The sequence below is a fragment of the Ambystoma mexicanum genome, chromosome 2q (assembly GCF_040938575.1).
Source record: "Ambystoma mexicanum isolate Mex_15411 chromosome 2q, UKY_AmexF1_1, whole genome shotgun sequence".
Taxonomy (NCBI): Eukaryota; Metazoa; Chordata; class Amphibia; order Caudata; family Ambystomatidae; genus Ambystoma; species Ambystoma mexicanum.
The window spans coordinates 561,981,063-562,003,518 of NC_090924.1; the positions used below are offsets into that span (position 1 = coordinate 561,981,063).

General features: G+C 46.5%; 1 protein-coding gene across 6 annotated transcripts in view; it reads left to right on the top strand.

The window, feature by feature from the left end:
* Nucleotides 1-22,456, top strand: part of ADCYAP1R1 (ADCYAP receptor type I) — a 1,274,377-nt gene that overhangs the window by 890,341 nt on the left and 361,580 nt on the right. For all 6 annotated transcript variants that reach the window (XM_069647708.1, XM_069647709.1, XM_069647714.1 and 3 more), the window contains exon 10: nucleotides 2,222-2,282. In XM_069647708.1, the coding sequence (XP_069503809.1) occupies nucleotides 2,222-2,282 (61 nt within the window). The remainder of the gene's footprint in view (nucleotides 1-2,221; nucleotides 2,283-22,456) is intronic.

Genomic DNA, 22,456 nt, shown 5'->3' on the forward strand with positions numbered 1-22,456 from the left:
CGAAGGGGAAACGACCCTCATGGACCTATTGTTCAAGAATGATCTGATCCATGTGGTGGCTTTGTCTGAAGAGTGAGCAGCAGTTTTGAGGTGCTGGCAGAGGATCTGGTGGTTCATCAAGTCAAATGCCGCTGATAAATCGAGAAGGAGTAACAGGGCTAGTTTGCCATTATCTTTAATGATCTCAATTTGTGTCTTGAGATCGATAAGCGCAGTCTCGGTACCATGTCTGGGGTGGAGGCCTGATTGTCTGAGGCCAAGGAGATTATTACATTCCACGTAGTCCTGTATCTGCAGATAAACCGCGCTGTTTAGAATTTTTAGTAGGAAGGGGATGGTGGTGATGGGTCTATAGTTAGTAGGTACACTTGCATCTAGTGTTGTTTTTTTAAGGAGGGTAATGACCCAGGCATCCTTGAGGTTATCGGGGACAGTACCAGTATTGAAAGAGGAATTAATAAGGGCCGTAATGAAGGGGGCTAGTTTGTGAGCAGCTTCCTTGATGATGGGCACAGGACAAGTATGACCCTGACAATTAGAGGGTTTATGTTTGCTGATGATACTTTCAACTTCCTTGATGGTGAGAGGTGAAAAGTTAAATGGTGCAAGGGTATGAACCGGAGGGATGGTTGCAGGATTAGGTTACGTGTCTATGTGAAGACAGTTTTTTTGTTATTAATTTTAGACTGGAGCAAGGCTATCTTGTCAAAGAGTGCTTTTTGGATGTTGGAACACCAGGCGCTGTCTTTGCTGCAAGTGTCGGGGGGGAGGAAGGTGATTCTAGCTCCTTCAGAATTTTGAAGAGCTCCTTACTGTTAGATTCGTCTTGTGTTATGCGTGTGTTATATGTCTCTTTTTTTGCTTGTAATGATGCAAGTCTCTCTGGGATTAAAGGACACACAGGAGCTGAGTAGAAACACAGCCCCGATCTGGAAAATTCAGCCATTCAAGCTTTTGTGAGCCTCCAGGTCATTTAGGGATCGCCACACTCAGGCTTTTCTGTAGATTTTCAGAAGGTTTCCTTTGCATGTGGATTCCAGAGAGTGGTCCAGGCAGAAAATACCTATCAGACCAAATCTGGTTCTAGTTCTGGAGTCGTGGCTCTGCTGAGGCAGGCTGAATCCAGGACCATATATGAGAAGATAGCTCGTGGGCCTGGCACTGGACTTTGTATATCGTGCTCTGAAACACTTGTGTACAAGCGCGATACAAATAAAATATCATAACATATCATAGCAATATCTTTAGGACAAAGCAAGCAAAGTTATACACGTAAACCATAAACTGACACTAACTAATAGAGCCTGCTAGATGGGTGAATGTTAAAGTTGCTGCGATTTAAACTCCTAAATTGCATACAAAATGTGCAGCCCTGTGCTTTTTGATATGGACATCCATAATATAACAGTTTTTTTTAAAACTTAACAAGCAATACACCTTATAGCTTATCAATAGTAAAAACGCTGCTACGCACTACATGACTTTAGGTGAAGAAGGCAAAGGATAAACCAAGCACTCCGTTTTTTTTTTTTTTTAACAGGCACTGAACTGGCTGCAATTAATTCCCACACATTGATGAGCGTTTGTTTTCAATTCCATTGTGTATATGATGGCTGTTATCCGGGGATGAGCCTATTAGTCATTCCATCTGAAATCCAGTCTATAGTCCAGTGTTAAGGTCCACCACCACAAATTATTCCTGTGGGGGGGTGTCTCAATGACGCAGATGTGAACATATATGGTCAAGGTTTTCTATTCACATTGCACATCAAATGGGATCCGGCCAGTGCATCCATTAAGCATTAATAGAGTTGTTCTCAGTAAAAGTTATTACTCACCTGAGCATGCCATCTCCGAATCATGCATTATGAATGGCTTCTAGTAACTCAGAATAATCCGCCAGGGAAAAGCATTTCTTGAATTTTCTTGCTCATGTATAGATGCTTATAAAGTGAATCGTTCATTTTCTGCCCTGCCCAATTAGTAATTGTCAAACACGAAATCCGTAAGAACTACCCAATACCTGAGTCACAAGTCTGCACAGCGCAGATTTCAATATTGAGGTTTTACCTTTTTTTGGGGGGAGGGGGTGGGGGGGGTTGCTTGTCCAAACGAAACAAAGATGCCAGAACCTTTATCCAGGCTTATAAGTGTTTTGCACACAATGCAATATATGATCTGCAGGCCAAGGAAATTAACGAATATTTCTTAATGTTTGCAGGTACACCTACGATCTGTGTGACTGTGTGGGCTGTTCTAAGACTTCACTTTGATGACATTGGGTACGTATTTGACATAAAGAAATGTTTTTCAAACTATAACCCAAACAGCAAACTAGAAATACTGGTGCCAAACAACTCATGGTAAAGTACAAATATCTAGTGAATGCGGGAAGCACATTGCAACTGTGTTCCCAGGCCGGTGAAGCAATCTCTCCTATGTCAGTCTATGTGGTTAGCACTATTTAAGTACTGTGAGCTGCATGCTACCGTATCTCTTAAGCTGTAGCACTCTGGGACTCGGGATTGCTTAAGCATCCTCTTATGATGTGCATAGAACCCTATTTTGAGGTGCTTTAACTCTGCTAGTAAAATATATGTATTAAAAACTGTCGTTTTGGTTGGAAAATAAAATAATATCTCAATCACTAAAATAATATTGGAATACACTGCAGCATGCCTGGTATTGCCTTTTGGCTCTATTTCGATTAACAACCTTGTACACATAATTTAAAGAACTAAATAATAACAACTCAGTTGAAAAATGTCAGCATTGAGTCGATGGGCCTCATTACGAGGTTGGTGGTAAAACCCACCGGTCGGTTGCGGGCTACCACTGACCCTGTGACACTGTTTCCGCTGCCTTATATCATAGTGCTACTGGGATATCATGAGCGGATGCGGAACGGTAAATCCCCATTCCCACTGAAGCACCTGCCCCATTGAGTTAAGTTGCCCCTACCGACAGACACGTAGTTTGACAGGGTGTGAGTACGTTGCTACAGACACCCTTATTTTCCGGACCACCAAACGTGTAATGAGGCCCAATCTATCCCCCTAGTTTTACCACCGGTAAAAGCAGGTGGACTCCCTCGGAATTCATTGTAAATGCTGCTTGCAAAACAAAAACTGCAGGTAGCATTTTTAGACTTCTTCATAAACTTATTCGAAATGCGAAGAGGAAAGTCAATTTCACATTTGTTTTACAGGGTTCATATTCTTCGATGATGCTGTAAGTCAAAATGCTTTATTTTCAGTGGGGCATCCATGTTTTGGTTCATTCGGTTTTGGTTGTTTTGGGTGTTTCTCTTTTGTTTTGTTGACTATTTCCCTTCAAAGGTCTACACTGTTTAGTTCAGTGAGTTAAAATGCCATGTTTTAAAAGAAATAGCATTAAGCATGTGCACCAAGAGCAGGGATAATTGCATTTGAGTATGATATATTCTCCAGCATGGGGTCTGGCATGGATTCACATGCTCATGAATATTCCCCGTCGTCAGGCTGGGAATCCTCGGTAAAGAAGAAATCAGTTTCAGTTACGTTTCTGAACTGTCTTTCTCCGAATAACCAATCACTGGTCTCTGGGTCATACTGCCCCCAGCCAATGACTGCCCTCTACCTAAGCCCCTCCTCAGGCAGCCACCTTCAGATTTCTACTGCACTTTCAAGTGTTGGGAGTCCTCGTGCTATAGCTCTCTAGCTTTTACTGCGTTTTGCGATTTTTCAAAGAGTTTAATCTAATTTTTTTCGGTCAATTGTGCCTCAAGCTCCACGGTTTCTATTTCCGATCAACAGGGACCCGTTTCAGAATTTTCTATGCCCCTCAAGGGTGAAGTTTTTGTCGAGTTTCGCTTCTTGGAGGATACCAGAAGATCTTTGAGGCCTACCCCGCATGGAGATGGCCCAGGACAAAGGAAATGCAACGCCCGGATCCAAGCTTTTCAGGAGCTGCCCTGGATGCGGATTGCAGAATGTCTTCAAGGAGGATGAGCATTCCCGATGTCTCTACTGCCTTCACGAAGACAAAATGCACAATCGGCGTGTCCGGCTCACCAACTGGCTGGAAGGGAAGAGCCCAGCGGTAGGTGAGAAGAAGAAGAGGTCTGAGCAGTCTTCTAAGACCTTTGAGGGCGCTCCGGCGATGGGGGCCCAACATAAGGCAAAGCAGTGTGAGTCCGCGGGCACCGGGAGCGCCGATTGGTTGGGCTCCTCGGCTGCCAGGCAGGGCGCACTTTCACCGACGCCATCGACCATGATGGCTCGGGGAAGAGAAAATCGGAGAACACGAGTAAGCTTCAGGAGAAGCCCTGGTTGATCCCGACGGAGACAGCTGAGGGGGAGCGAGGCGGTGACCCTCCCCCAAAGGTGAAGGCCTCAGGCACGCCCAAGGTCGTCAAGGCCTTGATTCACCCGGTTAAGGCCTCTAAAGAAGGAGTTGCGGCGGCCCCGGCGAAGCCTATGGAGGCCATCCCAGTGGAGGCGACCTCAGGGCCTAGAGTTTCCCTGCCACCACGGAGGGAATTGCCTTTTCAGCCCATCGATAAGACCCCCGTGAAAACCTGGGTGGAGAAAGAGGGGGGGCATGGTGGCCATTACCGACACAGATACAGCCTCTGAGGAGGAGCTGGCTGGAGTCGCAAATATCCTGAACAAGAAGTTCGAGGAAGTCCAGTCTCATGGGAGGGATCCCGATGAGGCGGACGAGGAAAGCGACGATGGTGCCGATGATGAGCCTGTGGAGGCGGAGGATTCCACTCCCCGGCCATCGCTCCCGTCGCAGCCGGTACCTGGACCACAAGACAACTCAGGAGCGATCTTGATGGCGATCCAGGCCTTGTGTACGGAGATAAGGACAAGGTTGCCCTTACCACCAACGGACGATCCAGCGGAGCCTGGACCATCGGGAAGCCCTCCAAGCAGGCGGAGGAGATTTCATCCCCCCGCCCAGCCAGCCTTCACGGCCTTCTCAACCTTCATCACCCTCTCCTAATCCAAGGGATGACACGGAGACGGCCACGACGGGGATGGATGACAACAGTGGTGACGACGGGATGGGCCTTCCATCACCACCTCCTCGGGCCTCCCCACCCGACGAAATTGGCTCCTTCCACGCCATGATCGCCAGGGCATCCAAGCTCTTCCAGCTATGCCCCGAGGAACAGAAGAAGGAAGGTTTCCTCTATCAACAGCGTGAGGCCAAGAGGAAGACGGTCCTCTCAATTCCCTTACTCGACGACATCTGGAACGAGGGGCTGTCGCTCCTGAAGAACCTATCCACGACCCCCGGCAGGAGAGACCGGTACGAGAAGAAGTGCCGGGTCCCCGATTCCGCCCCATGTGCCTTAGGGCGCAGCCGACCCCGGATTCGGCTGTCTCCACTGCGGCCAAGAAGAAAGCGGTGGGTCCGACGGCTTCAACTTCGACCTCCCCTCCGGATGGCGAGTGGAAGACACTGGAAGCCATGGGACGACGGGTCATCTCGTCAGCTGCAAAGATGATTAAAGCGGCCAACGCCCTCGCAATTGTGGCTCGCTACGACAGGGAGCTGTGCTTTAAGATCGCTCTCCTGCTGGACTTCCTCCCGGACGACAAGAGGGCTGAGGCCCTGGAGATCCTACAGGAAGGCGAGGTGGCGTCAGACCACGCCATAACAGTGGCCACAGACATTGCTGACACTGGTTTTCGCCAGATGGGCAACAGCATTTGCATTCACCGGCCTGGTTGGCTCAAGACAACCGATTTCCGCCAAGATGTGCAGACCAGGGTTCTGGACATGCCCGTCGACAGGAACAATCTGTTTGGCAAGACTGTGGATGAGTCACTGCAGGCAATCAAGGCCGACACAGAGACGGCTCGGGCCTTGAGGGTTCTGCAACAACAACGGCCGCCCTTTCGGAACTCCGGAGGCGAGCAAAGTGCCTCCAAAGGATTTGGCAGCGGCTCCTCAACGTACCGCCTGGCGGCCTGCTCCTTGTGGCAGGAGGCCTAAGGAGGACGAGGCAAGTCAGGAGGATCTCGTCATCATCGCCAAGGAGGCCAAGGCGGCAAGGCCGCTGCCAAGCAGGACTGAACCAGCCGTAGCGTCGGGCCCCCACCTGAGCACCCCGGTGGGTGGCCGCCTGGCGAAGTTCATCAGCGTGTGGGAGTCCATCTCCACCGACCGATGGGTGCTGGATACCCTGCCCCGCAGACACACTCTCGAGTTTCTAAAGAAGTGCCCCCACGTTCCACCCGTGGCCAGGAAGGAAAACCACATCCCTCAACTGCTGCTGGAAGTAAGGGCGATGCTGAAGAAAGGAGCCATCAAGCTTGTCCCAAAGAGGCTCTGGGGCTCCTGAGTCTACTCACGATACTTCCTCGTAAGAAAGAAGACCGGCGGCTGGCGACCCATCCTGGACCTTCGTCGTCTAAACAAGTACATCAAGTCCCAGAAGTTCCGGATGGTCACCCTCCAGGACTTGCTGGGACAGCTGGAGGAAGGCAACTTCCTATTGTCGCTGGACTTGGATGACGCCTACTTTCATATCCCCATTCTAAAAGGTCATTGAAAGTTCCTGAGATTCGTAGTGCAAGGGCGACATTATCAGTTCAAGGCCCTTCCCTTTGGATTGAAGTCGGCGCCCAGGGTATTCACCAAGTGTCTAGCACCAGTGGCGGCACGGCTGCGCCTGCAGGGGATCCACGTCTACCCCTACCTGGATGATTGGCTCATCCGAGCAAAGACAAGAAAACTCGCCATCGGGCACACTGCGAAGACCGTCCAACTGCTCACGGAGCTGGGATTCTGAATCAACTTTGCAAAATCCCACTTAGTGCTGACACAAGAAGCCCTGTTCCTGGGAGCCAGGCTCGACACAGTGGCGCAATTGGCCTCTCCATCGGAGGAAAGGACGAAGGCCATCCTGGGCAAGGTGCAATGGCTGTCAACCATGGACATGGCCAGGGTGAGGTCTATCAAGTCCCTGCTCAGCATGATGTCCTCGTGCATCTACCTCATACACCTGTGCAGGTTGCAGATGCGTCCACTACAAGAGTTCCTCGACGCCCGTTGGATGCAGGCGACGGGCAGCTTTGAAGACCGGATCTCGCTCAACGAGACTTTCCGCCAAGCGATCCGGTGGTGGGGCACCCGTGCGCATCTGGCGGCGGTTATGGACTTCCAGACCCCAGCACATCAGGAGATGGTGACAACGGATGCCTCACTGGAGGGATGGGGGGCGCACACCAGAGATCTCCACACAAGAGGCCTTTGGCTCCCAGAGGAGAGGTCGCTACACAACAATATCCTGGAGCTCCGAGCCGTGTCTGGGCCCTCTGGTCATTCCTCCTGTCCCTTAAGGGCAAGGTGGTAAGGATCTTCACCGACAAAACCACCATGATGTTCAACAACTGGAAGCAGGGAGGCACCAGATCCACAGCCCTATCCAAGGAAGCCCAGGATCTGTGGCACTGGTCCATTGCCCAGGGGATGTTTCTGGTACCCTTCCATCTGGCAGGAATAAAGAACACCATTGCCGACTCACTCAGCAGGAAGCTGCGCTCGTGCCACGATTGGGAGCTGCGTCAGGATCTAGTGGATCTACTTTTCCAACGATGGGGCAATCCCCAGATCGACCTATTTGCGACGGCGGAGAACACCAAATGCCGGTGGTTCACCAGCAGGTTTCCCCAGCCGGGGAGCATGGGCGAGGCCTTCTCATTCCCCTGGGATGGCCTGTTCCTGTATGCGTTCCCACCGTTGCCGTTGCCACTCATCAACCAACTCAGACGGTCCCGGTGCAGGATGATCCTCGTCGCACCGGCATAGCCGAGGCAGATCTGGTTCCCGGACCTTCTGGACATGGCGACGTCCCCCCCAGTCAAACTGCTGATGGACGCAGACCTCCTCGCTAGAGAAGGAGGTGCCATCCTCCACCACGACCCAGGGTCACTGAACTTGCAGGCCTGGCTCCTGCAGAACTAGAGTTTGGAGGGTATGATATCCCGGTGGACTGCAAGGAGGTGCTTGCAAAGGCCAGGGCATCCTCAACTCTCAAGTGCTACGGACACAAATGGAAGAGGTTCTCTGTCTGGTGCCGTGCACAGAAGATTAACCCTCTGCGGATTACGGCCCCTCAAGTGCTGCTGTATTTACTGTCACTGACCAAGGTGGGGCTAGCTCATGCCTCCATCAAGATACATCTGGCAGCGATTTCCCGCTACACCAGGACGCCGGGGCGATCATCTCTTTGGTCTCATCGCCTGGTGAAGGAGTTTATGAAGAGACTGTTCTGATCAATCCCGCGGTTGAAGGCTCCGGCCCCGGCGTGGGAGCTCAACGTGGTGCTGTGCAGGCTCATGGGGCCGCTATTCGAGCATCTGCATTCGGCAGCGTTGAAGACAGCGTTTCTTGTGGCCATGACCTCTGCATAACGAGTGGGAGAGATCCAGGCCCTCTCCTGCAGACCACCCTACCTGACATTCCACGAGACAAGGGTGGTGCTGAGGAAGCACCCCTCCTTCATGCCCAATGTTCCGTCAGACTTCCATCTCAATGAGCCCTTGGTGTTACCTGTTTTCTTCCCGTCGCCTTTGTTGCCGGCCGAGAGGAATTTGCACTCGCTGGATGTGGCTAGAGCACTGAAGTTCTATGTGGACTGCACAAAGACTTTTCGGAAGACATCACAGCTGTTTGAGAACTTTGGGACTGTGAACCAAGGGAAGGCCCTCTCGAAGGCTTCTATTTCCAGATGGCTCTCTGGCTGCATCAAGCACTGTCACCGGTTCACAAACCGACTGTTGCCCGGCCGTCCGAGAGCCCATTTGACCAGAGCGATCGCTGCTACCACGGCATTCTTGTCTGGTGTGCCCCTGCTGGACTTCTGCAGGGCTGCTACGTCGAGGTAGACGCACACCTTCATGATATTCTACTGCATCGACCGGGATTCCAGGGAGGAGTCCAGAGTCGGCCAGGCAGTGCTGAGCAACCTGTTCGCCTGAAGGTGGGCCTGGTGAAGGGGTAAGAGATGCTTAATGTTGAGTTGTATGTAAATACTTAATGTTGAGCCTTGCCATCTCCCGTGGTTGTGCATGTGTGTACTGCTATGCATTCTTGTATTCATGAGCATGTGAATCCATGCCAGACCCCATGATGGAGAAGGAACAAGTTACTTACCTGTAACTGTTGTTCTCCAGCATGGGTCTGGCATGGATTCACATGCAAACCCTCCCTCTTACGCCTCTGCGGCTCTTCTCTTGATTCTACTGCCACTTTATGTGCTACCAAATCTGTACATGGCTGCCAGAGGAGGGGCTTAGGTAGAGGGCAGTCATTGGCAGGGGGCAGTATGACCCAGAGACCAGTGATTGGTTATTAGGAGAAAGACAGTTCAGAAACTAAACTGAAACTGACTTTTTCTTTACCGATGATTCCCAGCCTGACGACGGGGAATATTCATGAGCATGTGAATCCATGCCAGACCCATGCTGGAGAACAACAGTTACAGGTAAGTAACTTGTTCCTTGAAAAACGTTTTTGATTAAGTTTCTGCCATTTTGGTATGCACTCTTAATTTGTAATTTTCACTTATTCTGACTGTCACTTTGTTTCCTTGATTTCCCAAGAAGCATACTGAAAAGAGAGCCCAGGTAATCATACGCACGCATACTCATACTATCATAATCTTAAGCATGCACTTCGCCACACGGCAACAACAAACAAACAAACAACACATATCTCGCACCAATAGCAAACTAGGACTCACATAGATTCGATATTCACACACAAGCTCAGCGCACAGTGAAGACCGAAATGAAGATGCCACCAGTGCATCACTTTGCTCACTTTCCTACTCCCTCTTTTCAACCGATTAACCCCCCCCCCCCCGCCTTCTTGTTTGCAAATCCGCCTGAGCACCTGGGGACCAGTTCCATTGGTGACAGTGCCCGGTACAAATACCTTTGACATTAACATAATATCCCAATTTCTACCATCAATCTCTACCAACTTCTGGAGTATTCTTTGTTATGCTCACCTGCTCACACCCATCATTAGGTAACTTGGGTAACACTGAGGAAATTACGTGTGCTTGCGGTCAAGAGGATAGCTCAGCAGCAATGAGCTACACAGGTTCGATCCCCGGTCCGCACTTAGAAACCTCTAGGTATTAAGCACGTTATAAATAACCTATAATAATAATATTATAATAATAAAAGTATGGGGTAGTATTCCCCTTTAGGGCAGGGGACAGGCCTGGTTTGCATACAGTCTTTCCCATTTTGTAATGGTACAGAAGGATGCAACATTATTTAATAGAAAATTATGCAGATCAAATGCCAGAGATGGTGATTATTTCAAAGCTTTTCAGTGCTGCAAAGTTTCACTTACTGGTAGGTGTTACGCCGAGACATGTGCCCCACATGTGTTTTACCTAGAGTTCTAGTTTTCCTCTCACGTAGGATGTGCAAAGATGCCAAACTATGTTTGGTACTTCTTGAGGGACCATTTAGAAGGTATGGAACCGAGATTTTGGGCTGGACAGACCCTTTTATGCTGGAACCAACACATAGCATCATAATGCTTTTTCACTTCTGAAACAGAAAACAATGGAATGGATGGCTGTGCAAAGGAAATGGAAGTGGTTATGATTAATTTCAATATTTCCCATTACTCGTTCTTAAGGATTACAGTGTTGCTTGTATACCAAGTCATGATTCTAGAGTGTTCTGTGACTGTATTCCTAAATGTCAGCTCAATGCTGATGTCAAATGAGGCTGTAACATGTTTGTGGTCCTTCGTGGTGTTTTTCCCCCCTTCTGTAATTCTGTAATGACGCAGCAGGCTGATGAAAAAGGGAAGGTTGTGAAGAGAAATTCCCAGTGATTATAGTTCATTCAAAGCATTTCCATCGTCAAAATCTTAAGTGTTGCTAAGTCTTTCCAAATTCCAGTAGCACATGCATCATTTCTTGTCACCCCTAAATCTTGGCCCAAAGGAATTTGCACCAAACCAACCTATTACATCTCACCCACACAAGTTAACCACTTTCAGATTTCACATCCTAAAACACTCTATACTCCTATATGATTCTCAAGAGAATTAGCACATATATCGCTGATCTTCAGCGCGAGGAGCCAACACAGAATGGCCATGGTGTGGGTACAACTGAACACTTGGCACATGGAATGAATGATTGTCACTACTTTTATTTTTAACACAGGTGGAGTGTAATGAATGTCTACAGGATTTAGGGGTGGAACTAAACTCAGAAGGGATACATATTTTTCTAATGGCAAGAGGATGTAGTTGAAGTCCAGTTCCCTAGTATAAACAACCTTGGTTCTAAGGCTCCGACTATGCTCGTTCATAGTTGGTTTATACATAGACAGTATAATGGCTGCAAGACCTTGCTTTTTATGCAGGAGTGTGACTATTCCATTCTTCTGACAAAAATCAACCACCATTTCCAGAGGTCACTCATTGACCAATGTCTTGAGTGTTGCTGAAAAGATGGTCATCATTCCTTAGGAGCTAAGCATATACGGGCGCCCAAGGCATCCTTGTGGTTTTGAGCTTGTGGTTGATGTTTTCATTGTCTCCCACTTCCACAGCAGTCTACTGAAATAGTGCTTTCAGGAACCGGGGAGAGGAACAGGCCTCACAAGCAAAGTTCAACACATTTGGTAGGGGAACATGTTCAGTTATTTACTATACCATAATTATACATTCTCCACATGCGTGGCCTCTAGGTGCTGAGTCTGATGTGGTGAAGGAAAAGATAGAACTTGGTGCTTGAAAAGCCATATCTGTATGGCTTTGCAAAATGTCATAAGGCCCTGGGCTGAGTAAATTCACTGAGGGATGCAGTTCCATGGTTCAGAGGAGATGACTAGAACGTATCTCCTCTTGCCTGGGTTCTGTTGAAACCGGGTGTTGAAAAAAGGGGTCTGGAGGAGGAACAATGATTTCGGGATGGAGAATTGTGTTAAAACTTGGAGGAAAGGAAAGGTTGGGGAAGATGGTAGAAGGCTCTGTATGACATGCACAAACATTTAAATGTTTGGATTTTATGACAGTAACTGAAGAGAGTACGGAACACTGGTGACGAGATGAGTTTTGTTGAATCCCAAGAGCAGGCATGTTGCCATATTCTGGATGCATTCCAGGTGATGACTAAGGAAGACTGGCCAATGCTCTTTAAATAATCTTGTCTGGAGGTAATGAGGGCAATCACAGTTGCCATATTATGTGTGATGCAGAATAAGTAAAATACTTTCCTGATGGGGTGCAGAAGTAAAAAGAAAGTGGTGACCAATGCAGTGACTTGGGGAACAAGTGATAGGCCAGCATCAATGAGGTTTTCAAAAATATTGACAGAGTGTGAAGGAGAGGGGTGAATACAGGGGTAGGCATCAAGATGGACAGCCAAAGTGGGATGATTTATTGGTGGCAAAGGCTTCTGTTTTGTCATAGTTGAGCTTAAACCTGCTATTGTTGTTTGCTTCCCAAACCAACCTCAACAAATGACTACAGGAGACAAATGTCATTTTGAACTGTGTTTTCCAGAATGTTTATTTTTGGTTTACTGATATGACTTATTCTGGTGTTTTAATCAACATAAAAAAAATGCCTTTGCTTGTCAAGCAGGTTAGTGAGTTTGCCAGTGTAGTACACCACTAAACATACATGTAATTTTCAGGCTTGGAGCTTGTGCATCCTACCATGAGTTGGGATTAACCACAAAACATTGTCTCAAACGGAGACAACGTGTAAAGAGAAGCAGCCTAACCAGATATGTAGTCCTTTCCTTGATAATGCACTATTACATAAAGCACCATCACAGGAAAAGCAGTTAGGAACCTCAGCACTTGTCACATGTTATCTGCTAACGGGAGTATGCCATTTCTAATGTTCTTTTTTGTCAGATTTATGAAGTGTGAACTGTGGTGACATAGAATGAACAGTCGAACCAGACTCTTGAAGTTTGGGCTAGGCACATTTATTATAATATCCTATCTCATCCTATCTCTAGAGGTGGTTTTCCCTACCTCAACTAAAGTCAAACTTGGGTTTGTCAGAAAATCTGTGATGTTCAAAAAACAATTCCCTGCCCTGGTGCAAACTTCAAAACTATTGCTACCATTAAAACACAAAAGTCCAAAAACAACAAAACCACATCACATGTGAATGTCTCCCTTCTCCTGGGTCACAATGTCTATGGCTAGGAGAATGTCTCCCTTCTCCTAGCTTGTATATAAGACATGGAATTGAAAGGTCTCTTCTTTTTATTTAGTTTCTTCTTGCTTCCCTTATAGTTCCTTGTGCAGGGGTAAAGTGTTTCATACTGTTTTTCTTGGTAAAAAGAAAAAAGGGTAAAAGGGAAAAAAGTAGACTCTTGGGGTGATCCAGTGTTAACATAAAAAACGTTTATCTGCTTCGAAGAAGGATGGGAGGTCTTGTTGTCTCGATGCAGGCTACTTCTTTCTGGGCTTCTTCGATTGCCATTTTTCCAAATGACTAAACTGAGGAAAAATAGTTATTCTCCCAACCCAGCAGAATGGCTTCCTTCTCCTGGGTAAACATCTCTCAAGTATAGGTTTCACAACGTTGCTCAGAAATATCACTGGTCTAGGGGAATCACTCCCTACTCCTAGTTTATAATCCACTCTTAGAAGGCTTTTCTTGACTTCAACACTTTCATTCAACTTTCCCTACTGGGACAAGGGAGACACTGCTCAAGCTCTCCTTGACTCTGTAAGGTTTTCTTGAGTTACTTAGATTTTAGGTTCTTCTTCAATCTTTTAAGTACTCTCTATGGATTTAGTGTTGCCCTACTTTAACTCTGTCCTTCAACTTGCCTTGCCTTCAACTTGCTTCGCGACTCAGTCTTGATCTTCAATACCGCAGTCTTATGGAACGGACCAGGGAGTTGCCTCACAAAATACTATATTCTCTGGGGAACTCTGTAATGGTTCTTCCAGGGGTCATGGATTTTTTCTTGCTTCCTCAAGTTTTCCCAGCTCCCTCCCGACTTACTTTCTTTTTGGTTACCTTCTCTTGGGGAACTCTTCACCGGTTTCTCAATGGGGTTGCGGGTTTGTTCTTTCTTTATGTTCTTCTGCTCTCATACGGCGCACGTGTCTTTGTGGTCCATTTACTAGTGGTGGTCTGAGTGAAAGTTTTGGACCAAATCATCCACCCGTTACAGGTTCCACCACTGCCACAGTTCCTCATACTTCCCATGCAAATCACCTATGTGGCTCTGCAGTAGCCTACTGTTGGCAGTCTCACTGTAGTTCTTGGACTGCACAGTCCACCCACCACAGGTCACACCACCACCATACTGATTCTCAGCTTCAAGGTTTTCGACTCTCAGCCAACAGACACAATGCTTTCCTCGTATCCCTCAGTTCCTTCACATCACTTCACACCACTGCTTTGCCAAATTATTCGAACACCCTGTTCCAACATGCTGGCTTTTTGGCTGCCTCCTAGCTCGCCGTATCCTCCTTCCAGATATCACTCTCTCTCCGAAGATTGCTCTACTTTTCCATCTTTACTGCTTAGCTTAAGTAGCTTGGACTGCCCCAGTGTAATATCAGTTTGATTGACAACAGCTGCTCAAACACTCTTCATGCTTGCCAGTAGCAATCTTGGGTTCTTCTTCATCTAAAAATACCCATCATAGTGAGACATAGGGAGACTGTCTGCCACATTGCAATAACAAATTGGGCCTCATTATGAGTGTTACCATTGTTACCTCACCGCAACATTATGAGTTCTGCTTGTGGGGTTGCTCTGTACGCCTGGTCAGACCAGACGTGCAGAGCGGCACCCGCTAGCGGAACATGATGCTAGCAACAGTCCCATTATTAACAGGACCGTTGTTACCATACTCCCCATTCCCATTGAGCCCTAAGGGGGCTCAAATGCGAATGGGGACGTACCGGGTCCGGGTCCCACGAATGGGAATGACCGGGCCCGCAAAGGTTGGGATGGCCCGATAATTTCCATTTTTCGGGACTCAGACCCGAGTTTGGGGGTAGCCATGCTGGTAAAAATGGCATGGCTACCTTCAAACTCATAATGAGGCCCATTGTCTCAGACTTTTCCATGGAAAATTAAGGGTTGGGTGATCCTGTAGCATAGGGAGATAAAGAGCCCTTGTCCCTCCCCAGGAGGGAAGTCCCTTCTCATGAGATCCTCCCTCATATCTCACCCGTAGGGGTTAGCAGCATCACCTCCCTAGTCTCATACAAAGGGGTTCCCCTATGGAGAGAAGTGACGTCATCTGAAGGATTGTCACAGAACCCAGCAGAAAAGGAACAGTGTGCTGATTTTAGGAGCTATCTCCAGGGGATTACAGGAAGGGCACAGGAGTTCTACAAGTTGTAACGATGGGTAAGTCTAGTAGGGGAGGTGTGAAATCGGAAGGTGAGGATTTGGGTTGATTAGAATTCTTGGCACGTTTTTCCACATGCAGTTCTTTGTTTGCAGTGTTGTAAGGCTGCAGCTCTGGGTGCTTTGTTAGGCTCTTAACATGGATTTTTTATCAGCAAGGTTGAGTGGTGATTTTATCAGCAAAGCTAAGTGGTATTTTGGTTGTGGCTACTTTGGTTGTGGTGATTGTGGCACATGATGCATATCTGAGGTGGTAAACAGTGCAGGACATTCAGAATGGTGGTGATATGGTTGAATGTGCTCAGTCATGTGATGAAGCCTCCTGTAGCATGCAGGACAGATTCCATAGGGACCAAGGAGCCACTTCAACTTTTAGCTGGGTTGTGCCACCATTCAATTGGAACATGACCTGAATATGGATGACTGTTAGGGCTAGGGTGAAGGGCTTGAAATTGCAGAGGATCATGGACTGGTACCATCCTGTTTGAATCTTCTTACGGATGAGTGAGACTTTACAGGTGCATGTAAAGCTGAACAATGTTGCACTGGCTGAGAGCTGAGGCATGAATGTGTTACATTTCATTTCAGTCAGCCGTTCCTTGACATGATCATGCTCACCCCAACACTCCTTTTCTTTCCAGTGGTATTTTCCATTGAATGCATTGTATGGAAGCCTCATCATCTTAGCCTCCATTTACAGCCCCTCAGCAAACAACAAAAGTCAGTTCAGCAAACTAAACCAGCCCCTAACTGAGACCACCACCCCGATTCACAAGTGAGATTTTGTCTCAACAGACATAAACCTCATTCCCACATCAACTCATCAACTTCAAGTGTGCCATCCAAAGACAAGAAAAGTTTCAGAGAAAATCTCAACAGCAAGAAAGTAGACCTCCTTAACCCGAAATCTCTATTCTCTTCACACAGGATCCTCATCGCCATAGTCAAAGCCGACTATTGTACAATAATCCTGATCAAAGCATCCAACAAGAGAAGAACACTCGTCTAAGCAATGAAGAAGTACATCCATCACTACCACATCATGTAATACCGCAATCCACAGACAAATGTGACATCAGCAAGTTCTAGATATACAACATAAGTCAACAGATGGAGACCTTAAACACACCAGAGACGTCCATACATACCAGCCCCCAACTTAGCAAGATGGACTGAATTCACGACACTTGCAGCAAAAGACATACAAAGACAACATCCTGCCCTCCTCCAATGTGGAGATAATTACAGAAAAACAATGCACACCATGCTTCAACATAGTAAATGCTTCCTTCATGCAAGGCATGTCAGGGAGAATGTTCCTGTATGTACCAATTTCCTTAAATATTAGAGCCCCCCAGCTCATTTGCTTGACTCAGGAATTTAAAATGTTTACTCCTGAGTGAGTGGGAGTTTTCCCCCCAATCCCTCATGTATTTTTCTGACTAAGAGTTTTGGTTTCTTACTGTTTAATGGAGTTTTCTAAACTCCATGGGCATCTGCTTCTGTGCAGTGCCACTCAGAAGTCCCTTGGACTTCTCTTAATTTTTAAATACATTTTCTTGAGTGAACTATTGTTCTCAAGAATAGTAAGATGACTTTTATCTTACTTACCTCTTCTTCTGTGGGTCCAGTACAGACCACCCTATATGGAGTGTTGGGGGGTTACATAGTAACTCCTTATCCCACTTCTCATGTAACATTTTGTTACACCAACTAACTTGAATGGCTGGCGTCAGTGGTTTGTTTTTTTACTACCTTTTTGTCATGTATCCGCAGACTGATTTCTCAGCTGCAGTACAGCACCCACGGGTGATCATTTTCCCAAAATGGCCCCTGACTTCTTTTTTTGCCATTTCTTGTCAGTTAGTACTTTCAGGGCTTTGTTTGAATTGAATTTGAGTCTGTTGTGCATTTTGCCTTTGGCCGGCTTCAACCCGGCCAGGTTCCAGTGTGTCTGGAAAGGCAGGGAGTGAGGGAGGGCTCTAAAACTTCCCTCTCCTTTGTCTCTAGTTGTGCCTGAGTGAAACTGGTTCTGATTGGCCGGCTGGGTGCTCAGGAGGACAGCCACCCTGCTGGGTGATTGACAGCCCCAGGGGTGTGAATGAATGAGAACTTGGTTCAATAGCAAGCTTTTTGGGACCAGAGGCAGAGTCGACCACTGGAGAACATCCGATGAAGAAGATATGAAGAGACACCAGCAGCACCCTCCTGCACTGCAAAGTGCCTGGTGAAGCGCTGCAGCTGTGCTGACCCTGTTTTTGTTTCATCTGGGAAGACCTGCAAGGAACGACTTCCTCCCTGGTGGGATAAGCTGGCTTTTATATAAGCTTCATTTTGGCACAAACACCGACATGCTGTGACTTTCCAAGGCTTCAGAATCCCAATGCCTGGGGAAACCCTGACCATCATCGAGTGCATTGTCTTCAGAAGTGCAAATCTGGCCAAAACTTTGTGGGCATCCAGAGGACGCTGCATACACAGGAAATCTTCATCCAGAGTCCCCTAACCAGAGTCCAGGACTGAGGGATCAAGTAACTTCCAACTGGAGCTGTTCGTTCTTCTTTGGCATTGAGAAAAAGGCACCAAAACCGCAAAAGGGTGCTGAATCAAAGAGAATAAATTGCTACAGAGCCCCTCTCTCAAGTGCTGCTGCAGTAGCACACAAGACATCCTCTCTTTCGTCACCAAGACCAAGGACCAGGAACAAGGGTCTGCTACACTGCAACAGCAAGGCATCCAGCTGGAAACAATTCTTCGAATCTCAGGTACTGTGGGGCTTGAGGTACATCTAACGTTTGCCATTTGTGGTGCTTTCTAGATTGGGGAGTACTATATTAAACCCTTTTAATTTAAATTTAACTCACCTGCACTGGCCTCCCAGCTTGTGCTTCTTCAAGGTGGCTCCTCTTGAGCTTCTGTGAATTTCCACTGAACTTCTGACTATTTTAAAACATTGTTCTAAGAAGAGTGCCTCAGAACTTTGAACTGGCTTTGGGTGTCCTGGCTCCGTAAATGCCCCCTTGTGAACCTATTGACTTTGGCAGTGAGTGTTCCCTTACAAGTTTTAATTGTTGAACACTATTCTTGCTGGGATAAAAGACTTCCTACATCCCTCTGGGAGAATGTAACTGTTTTACTACTTATAAAGTATGTTATGATCTGACTTTTCCCTCCTTGAAACTCAATATTGAATGGTGATCACAAATAAGTGCTAATGCTAACCTCAAATGACGACACTCAGTGTGCTGGAATATGTTTAGCATATGAACATTTTACTCACCTACATTACTGCTCTTGTTGAACTGAATCCTAACTTTTATATTAATGTTGCTATTAGTTGCTGATTTTTAAAGATCATCTAATTATTCTTGTGTATATATAAATAAATATGTATACTATAACTCTAAGTGTGTTAGTGTTTACTTGGTTACATGTATTTACTAATTTCGTTATACAGCTATACAACTCACATTACTCCTTTTAAAATAAGACTGGCTGATTAGTCACTCTACCAACTTGTGTAGTACCGGCCTATATTGAAAGGTGGGTTACCTAATACCAAGAGGTATGTCTTGTAAAGTCCCACACCAGTTGGACTCTACTAATTGTTACCTAACAAGGCACGCTATCAGATGTACTGAAAATGTGTCAGAATGTAATAATAATTAGGCATTTATATAGCGCTACAAAGCCTCAGGTATCTGAGCGCTGCTTATTATTATCCACGGTGTGTGGTGCGCATCTATCGACCTCGGAAGGATGAAAGGCTGAGTCATTAACAGGCTCTGCACGGATTTCAAAGCGAGCATTCTACTCGCTGTGCCACTTGTACCATTGATAAAGTAGCCAGCATGTTAGCTACATGACCTGACCAGCTATTATCCTAACATTCATCTACCCTTCAGTGAAGTGATTGAGAAGACTGTTACCATCCATGCATACTAAAGGTTCACAACACATAATGGGCCTCATTACCAGTGTGCCGGTCTGGTAAAAATGGTGCCGGTAAGCGTACCAGCACCGTTGCTACCGGACCGGCACACTCCGAGTTCTGTGAGTGGCTACCTTCCCATCCACCAGGTCAGACCTGGTGGGCCTAACGGCAGCCGCTCACAGACTTTGACGGAAGCACCGGCACTGTTGCACACAATGCCGGTGCTTCCAACCTCCCCATTCCCATTGAGTCCTATGGGACTCAAATATGAATGGGGAGTAACATTTTCTGGCGCCTGACTTCACGGACCACCAGGGCTGTAATGCCCCAGTGATTCCGTGAAGTCAGGCACCAGAAAAAATGACAACTCTGGCGGCAGCCTGCCAGTTCTACCGGCACGTCTACTGCCGAAGTTGTAATTTCTTACAGGACTTCCAATCTGGATTCAGATGCCATTGCAGCATTTAGGCTGCTGCAATTCAAGATATGAATAATGACCTCCATATTCTGGGCAAAAGGACCCAATCTACTGATCATTAGACCTCTCTGCTACATTTGGTGCTGTTCACCATGAAGCTCATGCCAACATCGTTGCTGCCTTCATGGGGTTTAAGGAAACAGTCATGCAGTAGTTCTCCTCATGCCTATGGATCTAAAAATAAACTCATTCTGATGTGACTCAACCAATGCCAGCACCAGCAGATAACAGCAGTGTTCCGGAATGCCCCATTATGTTACCTGCCACCTTAAAGGTCTGCATGGAACTTCTGGTGGGAATCCTTGTCAGCAGTGACATCAACATACACAAATGCACATATGATTTGTAGCTTATTGTAAAAAGGATCAATTGCATACATGGATTCTATGAACTCAATTAGTGCAAGTAAATCTACTTGGGCCAAGACATGTATGAAGCAGGCAAATAGAGCGAACAAAGAGTGGAAAGAAAATAGGTAATGACTATTGGGTGGGCAGGGCAGTAGTCACATGATCAACTTCAACCTATCAATTAAGATATTGCCAGCTAGACCAGATTACTGTTTGGCTGGTGCTGTGATCCTAACTTGCATCAAATGTGCAGACCTGCCATGACGTTTCTCTGTACGCCACCAATGCTGCTTGCTTCAGTATGCTGGATGGGGGAAAGATATAGATAGTTCACTGTCTGGTGGGAACTCTAGTCCCTCAGAGGACTCTGTCCTTGATCTTTTCGGCGTTGGCTCTTGAGGTGTCTTACCTCAAGAAAATGTCAGTATCGAGTTGCCCATCCCATAAATGAATGTTTCTTCCATTTTCTCACACCTTTGAGATGTGAAAGTGCAGGGACATGAACAGAAAGAAGTGTCCATGTGCTTGCATGCCCCTTAGTGTTTCCTGGAGACTGTCCTGACTTCCCTACATCTTGTTCTCATCTTGCTCATTCTTACAGGGGGCTGACAATACTCCCCAAACGGGATGCTAAGGATGTTCTGATTTTGTCAGGTCACTCAAATGCTGCAGGGGAAGTGATGTCACTATCGGAAGGTTATTTTTCATTTCAGTTATCCATTGGGTGATCAATTTCTGTATTATTTAAGCGTCATCTGTGTGGCAGTTGTGCTGCCTTGTGGTTGAACAAAGACGTGTGCGCTTTCACAATAACATTTGAGCTCTAAAAGTCAAAACACCTCTGCCTGCCCATCATCAAAAGGGAAGAGGTCCCCTGAAATCCTGCTCCATGAAGTGATGTTACAGGAAATATAGGGAGAGAAAGGGAGAACGCAAATATACCAGAAAGCAAGTGTATGCAGGTAGCCAGGGCCAGATAGATAATACATGTCACATTGTACATGCTGCGAAATGGGATGATACTAGGAGGTAACCTTAAAGAGACAGAGCATGAGAACGATTGCTAAGAAATAATAGGGACTAGTTACATTAGAAAACAACGGGGAACAGAAGTCAGAAACACTGTGTAGTCAGCAGGATTCAGAGATGGATAGACTGGGGGCGGGGAGAGGGAAACAGAGAGAGAAAGAAACAGAAAGAGTGAGAGAAAAAAGAGAGAGAGGCAGAGAGAGAGAGGCAGAGAGAGTGAGAGAGAGAGAGGCAGAGAGAGAGAGAGAGAGAGAGGCAGAGAGAGAGAGAGAGAGAGAGAGAGAGAGAGAGAGAGAGAGAGAGAGAGAGAGAGAGAGAGAGAGACCATCACGTTTAGTGGAAGCGGGGGAACAGGAGAGACGGCACACCACAAACCGGTGTGATACAGGAAAATGTAACTTTTGACTCATAGGTGAATCAGATAGGTAGAGTGGAATGACATGAAGATGGTAATGTGCTTAACAAAGAGGGGCAAATAAGGCAACACTGAAGAGAATGCTAGCAAAGAGATGAAGAGAGGGTAAGAAGAGATGAAGTTCGATTTTATTTTTAATTTATGTGAGTTTGTGTATATTTGTGTGTGTGTGTGGTGTGTGTTTGTGTGTGTGTGTGTCTGTGAGCTATTGTCAATGATATATAATACAACCATGTTACGTTTGGATCGATTCCTTTGGCAGATTATGTTGCAGTGACGAAGAAGAGCTAAACAAAATTGTGCAGTGCTACTTTATTATGTACGCTCTACGAATGTGTGTGCCCTTTTAGGATCACATCAATTGACTTGCCCTATTAACATCATTTGCCTAATGACATTTCGTTTCAAGAGTTGATATTTTTATCAAGAAAGCCTGTGGCACCCTTCATAAGGGGCTTAGCCACAGTGCCCTCTAGAGGCCACAGCATTAGCATGCACCACTTTGCTGAAGAACATGCACCCTGGTTCTTGCTAGTGTGCCTTATAATATGCAATTATGTACATCTGATGTTATAATATTCTTGGCAAAGGAATTGTGTGTGCTGTTCTGGAATCGATACCAGTGATACCTGTAGGCAATGCTGAATTAGCCTTAAATCTCTAGAAAGCATTTGTAAAAAAAAATAGAAATAGTTTCAGCCAGGAATCCACGATGAATCTACTGGATTTGGGATGCCTTTTTCTTTTTAGGAGGGAATGTATTCAATTTTCCGAAAAGATACACATTACTTTATTCACAATTTAAGGAAATACTTGTCACTAAGTAAAATAATATAACAAATATATCTCTCCAAGTCTATGTTATAACTCAA